General features: G+C 43.4%; 2 protein-coding genes across 2 annotated transcripts in view; one reads left to right on the top strand and one right to left on the bottom strand.

The window, feature by feature from the left end:
- Positions 1 to 161: 161 nt before the first annotated feature.
- On the top strand, positions 162 to 1,103 carry LOC100961124 (olfactory receptor 10Z1). The gene has a single exon (XM_003795220.1). The coding sequence runs from the start codon at positions 162 to 164 to the stop codon at positions 1,101 to 1,103; it is 942 nt and encodes a 313-aa protein (XP_003795268.1).
- A 1,378-nt stretch (positions 1,104 to 2,481) lies between these two features.
- The window catches only part of SPTA1 (spectrin alpha, erythrocytic 1), a 66,152-nt gene continuing 59,468 nt past the window's right edge, over positions 2,482 to 9,165 (bottom strand). The window contains exons 46-52 of the mRNA XM_003795381.1: positions 8,680 to 8,697; positions 7,625 to 7,676; positions 6,283 to 6,470; positions 5,200 to 5,253; positions 4,055 to 4,201; positions 3,171 to 3,315; positions 2,482 to 2,640 (exon numbers count right to left, since the gene is read on the bottom strand). Of these exons, the coding sequence (XP_003795429.1) occupies positions 2,482 to 2,640; positions 3,171 to 3,315; positions 4,055 to 4,201; positions 5,200 to 5,253; positions 6,283 to 6,470; positions 7,625 to 7,676; positions 8,680 to 8,697 (763 nt within the window). The remainder of the gene's footprint in view (positions 2,641 to 3,170; positions 3,316 to 4,054; positions 4,202 to 5,199; positions 5,254 to 6,282; positions 6,471 to 7,624; positions 7,677 to 8,679; positions 8,698 to 9,165) is intronic.

Genomic DNA, 9,165 nt, shown 5'->3' with positions numbered 1-9,165 from the left:
ATCACTCTGAAGTTTGAAATCAGTCTAAATCAGAGCTTCCTTTTCAAGTTACAACAGGCACAAGGAAAAGAGAATCCATGTCCTCCTGCCTTTGAAAGAAGCTGGGCATCTGTTTACAAGGTGGAAAGGAAGCAACAAATCAATGAGGGCCGTCCCTCAGAATGGGGCCGACCAACGGGACCTCCTGGAGGGGTTTTGTCTTCCTGGGCTTCTCCAGCTTTGGAGAGCTGCAACTCCTGCTTTTTGCCTTGTTCCTCTCTCTATATGTCATCACCCTGACCAGCAATGTCTTCATTATTGTAGTCATTCGGCTGGACAGCCATCTGCACACCCCCATGTACCTCTTCCTTTCCTTTCTATCCTTCTCCGAGACCTGCTACACTTTGGGCATCATCCCTAGGATGCTCTCTGGCCTGGCAATGGGGAACCAGACTATCTCCTATGTGGGCTGTGCTGCCCAGATGTTCTTCTCTGCCTCCTGGGCCTGTACCAACTGCTTCCTCCTGGCTGTCATGGGCTTCGACAGATATGTGGCCATCTGTTTTCCACTGCACTATGCCAGTCGCATGAATCCTGCCCTCTGTGGCCAGCTGATTGGTACCTCCTTCCTGAGTGGATATTTCTTTGGACTGGGAATGACGTTGGTAATTTTCCGCCTCTCATTCTGCAGCTCCCATGAGATCCAGCACTTTTTCTGTGATACCCCACCAGTACTGAGCCTAGCTTGTGGGGATACAGGACTGAGTGAGCTGGGGATCCTCATTCTCAGCCTTCTGGTCCTCCTGGTTTCCTTCTTCTTCATCACCATCTCCTACGCCTACATCCTGGCAGCGATCCTGAGGATCCCTTCTGCCGAGGGGCGGAAGAAGGCCTTCTCTACCTGCGCCTCACACTTCACCGTGGTCATTATTCACTATGGTTGTGCTTCCTTCATGTACCTGAGGCCCAAAGCCAGCTACTCCCTGGAGCGAGATCAGCTCATTGCTGTCACCTATACTGTGGTGACCCCTCTCCTCAACCCCATTGTATATAGTCTAAGGAATCGGGCTGTGCAGGCAGCTCTAAGAAATGCTTTCCAAGGGAGGCTGCTGGGTAAAGGGTGAAGGCTAGCCCATAGGGACACTCTCCCATGAAAAGGCTGGGCATGGATCAGGAACCCAGGCCAACAGGCCAGATACTCAGGGGCTCAGGCCAAAGCTGTCTCATTCTCAAGCCACTGGCACAACCCCATCTTGCCTCCTGCTCTTCCTCCAGGTAGTGGGATGCAGAAGCCTTTGTTAAAGGGCTGGACAGGATGCATCTTAGACTAAGGAAGGATTAACTTCCAAGCAGAGAAATATATTGACACTAAAGATTGTAACCGAGTGATAATATTCACATATTGGAAAGTGGGCTCTTTGTATACAATGCTAGCAGTTTTACACAAGGTGAAGGAATGATCTAAGAATTCTCACTGGTAAGTGACATCATCATCTTTCGCAAGTCAGATCAGAGTGTCAAAATTTAAACCTGTTCAGACCAAACCTGGCTTGAAAATTTTTGAAGGAAGCATCGCCTTTTCTTGCTTTTTCGTTTAATTCTTAACTTTATAAACAGTTGCACTGACTCTAATAGGAGAAAGAAATAAATTCAAGTATATATTCTTTATATCACATTAATATTTAAGAGGAAGTTCAGGCTCACTAAAATCCCCGACTCAAACATTATAAAAGGTATCCATGTAACAAAAACATTTGTATACCCTTAATCTTTTGAAATTTTAAAAAGAGGAAATGCAGGGGCTCGGAGGACAAGAAGGGGCCCCCCTATGTTGGGATCTTGCCATTCTGAGAGCAGTAACATCAGCTATGATGGTGATGTACGTAAAAGGGACAGATTGGGAAGAAAACAAGTGTTATGCTGATCTCTGTGGGGTTTCACTTTGCAGGCTAAAATACTGATATTCTGGGGAATGTGAAATATCTTTATTTTCATTTGCATTCAATACAATTGTAAGAATTGAAACATATCTTAAACCTCAAAAGAAATTATGTGTAGATGACCTTGGATGTTACTTATCTATTCTGTCATGACTCTTCTTTACAGTGTAATCAGCTGCCCTCTCCAGATGATGATAAAGTTCTCAGAAATACATTTAATTTAACTTTGTCCTATTTAAAAAATATTGCTTTTAAAATAAGAAGTACTTTATTTTATAATCATAACAAAACAAAATGATAAATAAATGCCAAACACACACACACACACAAAATAGAGACCTTGGTACCCTTCTGCAGCCACTAGTTGCATACTAAAAAAATCCCTAGCCTCCTGTCCTACTGCTCTTAACCCTTCTAGCCTGCCTCACCACCCAGTTAGAGGTTTTTCAGATCCTGCAATAAATGTAATAAACACACTCACACACACACACACACACACACAACTATTTTTTCATCTTCCACGTTTGCCCGTCCCTTTCATCTCCCAGGACCTCCCACCACACTAAGATTTTTTATCATCCATAGGAGCTGCTGATCCGTTGCCAAAGTAGGAATTGGTGAAGCCAACGTAGTCATAGCCAGCAGGATGGCTGCGGCCCCGTGGGTCCATGTACTGCTGCATATGTACGGTACAGAATGACACTTGCTCTGGGGTTAGGGCCTGAAAGGCATAGAAAAAGATACAGTGACAGGAATTCAAAACAGCTGGTCCCTTGGGGCTTCCCCTGTGCCATAAACGCAGGAGGAAGGGAGACTTTTGCAGGAGCAGCAAACCCTGCTCCAAGTCCACATCTTTCTCATAAATCATAATTTCTAACGAGCAAGACCAATGCATCTGTTCAACTTAGCTCTTTACTAAAGAAAAAAGCCCACTCCCCTTGACCATTCTGTGCGTCTCATTCCATGCACGTGGCTTACTGAATAGAAGGAGTAAGAAAGAGTCCTGAACACTGACTTGCAGATTTTGGATCAACTCTGATGTGCAGTAGAGAGCTACTGTAGGATTTTCGAGCTGGGTCTATAAGAAATGAAGTGGTGACTAATGCAAATGACATTCTGTACACTGGGAGGTATGAGGAAAGGAATGGGCAGGAGTGGGGGGCAGCCAGGGGGGGTCATAAAATGCAGACCAGGTGATCATAAGATGCAGACTGTGCAGAGGATTCGTGGGGAAGGTGACCAGAATCTGACCTGCTTCATGTCCTCTTTGGTAATGTAGGCCTTGCCCTCCGCCAGGGCTTGGAAAGCACTCTCTACGTCATCGCTGGACTTGATGTTCTCTGATTCCTTGTCAATCAGGAAGGAGGTGTAGTCCTCTAGTGTGACATAACCCTTCCTGTGGGGGAAATGGAGGAGGAGCTGTGCTCTCTCGGGTCACAGCAGGAGGAAGAGGGCCTCCTTATTCCACCCTCTGTGGACACTCATTGTGTCAGGGACAGAGGGAGGCCTGACTCTCTAGTGCCTCTTCCAGCTAGCTGACACTCTGGGTGATACTCCCCATTTGACCCTCTCCTCACGCTTTTACGGATAAATGATCACTGTTTACTAAGCTGCCGACTCTTGGGCCATTCATTCAGCCTGACTCTTCACATGGTTTTGGAATTTCCCATCAGCACCAGTCTCCTGATACCTCAAATAATTTCTGATCTTCTTTAGTCCTTGGTATTAGAAAGACTTTAGTCCCTAACAGCAACTTGAACCCTCTATTAATCCACCACACCCTGGAAAGCACACAATCTCCACCCACCCCTTCTGCTGGGCTCTGAATCATCCACGTCTTCTTAACACTTCCTATAGGGATTCTTTTCTCAAGTCTCACCCTCAGAAAAACCTGAAATTTAGGGATCAAACACAGATAATGAATTGGGCAAACTGCAGACCTAGTGCCTGTGTTGAAGTCAGTGCTGTTTACTTCTGAGTTAATCTGAAAGGTGTACCAAGCGTTGCCCACATCACCGTGGTTGCCTGTATCTTCCTGTCTTCAGATTTCATGTTATATGGATCATTTTTCTCTCTGTACATCTCCCAAAAAGCCTCAGTCCCTCCTGTCGTCTGACTCTGGGTATCCCTCCTACCTCCCTGGGTCCACAGCATTCAGGAACTTCTGGAACTTGGGCTCAGGTTCACCCTCCTCCACCATGGGCAGGTAGTAGTTAAGTCCTCGCAGGCAGGACCGGAATTCTTTGTGAGTCAAGCGTCCTGTCAAATTCTCATCAAAGTGCCTAAAGAATATAAAGGGTTATATCAAGCTCAATAGAGAACCAAACTGGAGCAGAAAGGAGCGCGCTTACTGCATCAGTCAGAGCTTTATTAACATCTCATAAAGCTGTCAGAGAACTGAGCACAGAGCCTGGCTGGGTCTCTTGTGCGTTTTTTATTTTTTAACCAAGTGGATAGAGGTAAAAAGATAAAACATTGAGAATGAAAGGAATGTTTTTTTGTTTTGTTTTGTTTTTTGAGATAGTGTTTCACTTTGTCATCCTCAGTAGAGTGCCATGGCATCATAGCTCACAGCAACCTCAAACTCTTGGGTTCAAGTGTTCCTCTTGCCTCAGCCTCCCAAGTAGCTGGGACTACAGGCACCCACCGCAACCCCTGGCTATTGTTTTTTTATTTTTTTTAGAGATGGGGTTCTGGCTCTTGCTCAGGCTGGTCATGAACTTGCAAGCTCAGGCAATCCACCTGCCTCAGCCTCCCAGAGTGCTAGGATTACAGGTGTGAGCCACCTCACCTGGCCAAGGAATGTATTTTTTTTTTTATTTTTGTTTTGAGACAGAGTCTCATTATGTTCCCCTCAGTGGAGAGCTGTGGCATTACAGCTCACGGCAACCTCAAACTCTTGGGCTTAAACCATTCTCTTGCCTCAGCCTCCCAAGTAGCTGGGTCTACAGGAGCCTGCCACAATGCCTGGCTTTTTTTTTTTTTTATTGTAGTTGTCATTGTTGTTTAGCAGGCCCAGGCCAGGCTCTAATCTGCCAGCCACGTTGCATGTGGCTGGCACCATAACCACTGAGCTATGGTTGCCAAGCCTAGAAATGTATTTTTTAGGAGCAAAAATTTCACAAGAATATTGTATTTAAATCTAGGACTGAAACTAATTAGTATATCCAGGTCTTCATTAAGATCCCACCAAGCCACACAGAGTGGCAAGAATAGTAGCTATTTGTAGACTCATTCTGAATGGTCTGGTAAACAGAAAGAGTGGTGAAATCATACTCACTTATAGATTGTGCTAAACTCTTTTAGTGTCTCTTCACTCACACCTATGGTGTCCCTGAAAGGAAAAGCATGAATTAACCTCTGTATATAAACCACAGGATAGGAGAGGCCATGCCACATAAAAGAAAGAGCAATCTTAATGGACAACTTACTAATTGAATAATCTAGTTCAGGGGTTGGCAAACTATGGTCCAGGGGCCAAATATAGCCTGCCACCTGCTTTTGTGCAGGCATGAACCAAGAGTGGGTTTTTTTTTTTTTTTACATTTTCATATGGTTGAATAAAATAAAAAGAATATATTTTATGAAACATGAAATTCAAATTTCAGTGCCCATAAATAAAGTTTTACTGGAACACAATCACGCTCATCAATTTCTGAATTATCTACGGCTGTCTTTTCATTAAAATAGCAGAGTTGAAAAGTTACAACAGAAACTATATGACTCACAGTCTAAATTATGTCTTATCAGGCCCTTGACAAGAAAAATGGTGCCAATCCCTGAGCTGGATAAAAATGTTGCCAAAAAGTTATTGAGACCAGGGCAGTGCCTGTGGCTCAAAGGAGTAGGGTGCCGGCCCCATGTACTGGAGGTGGCGGGTTCAAACTCAGCCCCAGCCAAAAACTGAAAGAAAAAAAAAGTTATTGAGACCTAAAGCTGCAATGATATAACTGATTTTTTTAGAAAGACTAGTTTCTATTTTTCTGTTCTATTCAGCCATATTTTGAATGTTTCTTCTATTCTGGATGTTATATTTTAGGTAAAGTTTTATAAAGGGGATTTTATTTTTTCTGGGATCACGTAAGGTGGGTAAGAGACTCTAAGAAATTGGATGCAAGAGTCGGTTGTTGCCCAGACAGGGTAGACTCAGGGCCATGAGGCACCCTTTTATTTTAGACAGAAGTCAGTATAAAGAGAAATAGTCATTTTGTGGGGCAGTACAAAGAGAACAGTGGTTTGAGAGAAGGTGGGTGCATTATCTCTGGAGCAGTTCTTGTGTCTAGCAGTGCATATCCTAGCCCTCAGTTAAGCCCCTAATACCTACCACCACCTGCCCTCCTGCCCTGCCCACAGCCCCCAGTACTTGGCCTGGATCTGCTGCTCCAGGTTGCGCTGCATCCGCGTCGCCAGCTGGTGGAGCTGGTCCCACTGCTGGGCCAGTCCAATGGTGCTGTACTTGATGTCGAGAACCAGAGCCTCTTCCAAGTTGTCCCCCAGGTCCTCGATCTTGGTCAGCTGACGCTTCATGGCCTGGATCTCCTTCTGCTTTCGCTGGAAAAAAGACAGAAAGGGCAGCTAGTTACCGAGGCCACCGGCTCCAAACTTTGAGGTGGGAGGGAATATAAAGGATGTTGATGAATTAGAATTTCCCTTAATTGCTCCTTTTCAATTATTTCTAGGGATCTTCTTGTCCTCTGCGAAAAATGAACTACTCAGAAAACCCCTTTACTTCTGTAAGTCCTCATTTATGAAACAGTGGGAAGTTTTTTTGAGATTATCCCTGTCATTTAAGTATTCAGTAGTATAGAAATCTAACAGTTAGCAGTTGTATTTATACTGCTAATATAAAACAGTGGAATGCGCCGGATCCACGCATTATGGGCACCACTGATATGTGCTGGGACTTGTCTGCACCACTAACCCTGGCTGAGTTCTCAGACTCCCTGAAGCTCCCCAGTGTTCAGTTCTAGACGTCCTTCATCAGCTTGGGCTGATGTGCATGGGCCACTCTTGTCATCTAGGTACAGTACACCCCAAATTTCTGCATCTTACCCATGCTTTCTCCTTAAGAGTATTCTGTCCCCCAAGGAGAGGAGGGGCAAATTGGTTCTGATGACAGTGGGATGCAGTGAAAACAACCTTAGAAATTACAAGTTTGTGGCACTCCAAAGGTCAAATCCATCTGACATTGCAATCTTTAGCATGTACTTGCTTTTGCTAGGGAGATATTAGATTTAATTATTTTTTTTCTCCTGGAGGAGGAATAATAAAAATAAAGTTGAGGAACACTGTTATAGCCCATTGCATCACTCAAGTGTCAGAAATTCTCTAGATTCAACTGCATCATCTTACCACAACAAATAATTACAGAAACGGCCAATGCTGCAGTTTGCAGGATAGGAAATTTTGTATTTGTTTCTTTCCTTAATCACTGTGGTAACTCTAAGGTGTACCTATTAACTCCTGCGTACAGATGCAGACATTGAAGTTCAGAGATATAAGTAAATGGAGACCCATATTCATGAAGTGGTGGCCTGTGGCTAAAATTCAAATTGATGGCAGGGCTGGGACCACAAGCTTGGCTTTTTGATGTTAGGTGATTTGGGCTTGAAAGTATCACCAGAGGTTTTTTTTTTTTTTTTTTAAATTCTTACACTCTTTATAATTCTGGCAATATCTTCAGCTAATGAATAAACATTCCTTACTTTATTTGCTTCCAACTGGGATTCCAGAGTTCCTGTTTCTTTGAGCAAAGATCTAGTTAAGAACAAAAAGAAAACATTACTCCTAATACATAATATCTGAGGTCAGTATTTAACACAGACATCAACTCACAGCCCCTCAGCATTTCTGCTGCTTTTTCTCCCAAGCTATATGGGCTCCATGCAATGAAGTCCCACAAAGTTAAATTTCATTCTTTATTTTTTGAGAAAGTGTCTCACTTTGTCATCCTTAGCAGAGTGCTATGGTGTCATAGCTCACAGAAACCTCAAATTCTTGGGCTTATGTGATTCTCTTGCCTCAGCCTCCACGTAGCTGGGACTACAGGCACCTGCCACAATGCCCAGCTCTTTTTAGAGCCAAGGTCTCGCTCCTGCTCAGGCTGCTCTTGAACTCATGAGCTCAGGAAACCCACCCACCTTGGCTTCCCAGAGTGTTAGGATTACAGGTGTGAGCCACTAGGCCTCCACAAAGTTAAATTTCCACAATCAAACCCTTCTGTCTGTTGGCAGCCTTGCCAGAATAATGAGTAGGGAAGGTTTCCCTACTTCTTCTCTATCTGGAAGAATAGTCTACATGTCCTTCCTAGTTCTTATTCTCAAGTACACACTAACACAATGTAGGCCAAGAGTCAGCCTACTGACGAGGAGGTGCAGAATGAAGTATGAAGTATGAGGTTCACCTTCTCACCCCACATTGTGTTTAAACACCATTATAATACTCACCTAATGTGTGCAATGCAAGGGTATATTTCAACATAACTAAGAGTGAATTTTAAATATCTTACCATAAAAAATAAGTGAGGTGAGGGTTATATTAATCAGTTTAATTTAAGCATTCCACATTGCATATCAAATCATAACACTGTATGGTTTGATACAAATCAAATGTATATCATTATGATTTTAATTACAAATTAAAGGAAAAAATAAATGCCATCATATTGTAATGGGATGAACAGCCCTCAGCAGTAAGACGGTCTTAATTGATTCTTTAAGAATACTACAACAACATAGACAGCATAAAATAAAATACTGACCCATCCAGAAAGTAAGCCCTGGACGTGGAGGTCAGGAACAGGAATCGGAAAAGAGAAAAGGGAAGTCATATGTTAACATGGAATAGTTCAAAGATTTTCTTATTTCTTGAGATTTATGAAATATCTGAATCAAAATGTGAACCTAACCACCCACTTCCCCCAAACCTGTCCCACTCTGGGAAGCTCAGAGCTTCCTGTGAAGTCAGAACAAAGAGCACAGGCGTCGGGCACATGCTGTGTGATGGGCACACGCTGTCAGGGTATGAAATGAGAGGCGAAGGAGGGTGCACTGTGTTTTCTCTGCCTTTTAAAAGATGTTTTTAAGACAGTATACAGGATTTCTTTTTGTTCTTTGTGTGATTTATCCTTGTTATTATGTAGAAATAGCATAAATCAAGGATTGTCTGACCATCACTCTTACCCTCCAAACACCACAATTCTGACCCACCTACTATATACTGTCTACCAGCTTTGATCATTTATTTT

This window comes from Otolemur garnettii, unplaced genomic scaffold (assembly GCF_000181295.1).
Source record: "Otolemur garnettii isolate 467f Iridium unplaced genomic scaffold, OtoGar3 scaffold00091, whole genome shotgun sequence".
Taxonomy (NCBI): Eukaryota; Metazoa; Chordata; class Mammalia; order Primates; family Galagidae; genus Otolemur; species Otolemur garnettii.
This window is presented reverse-complemented; position numbering and strand designations above follow the sequence as displayed.

What these genes read in the sequence shown, in the direction of transcription:
- LOC100961124 (XM_003795220.1), top strand. Translation starts at nt 162, where the DNA reads ATGGGGCCGACCAACGGGACCTCCTGGAGGGGTTTTGTCTTCCTGGGC.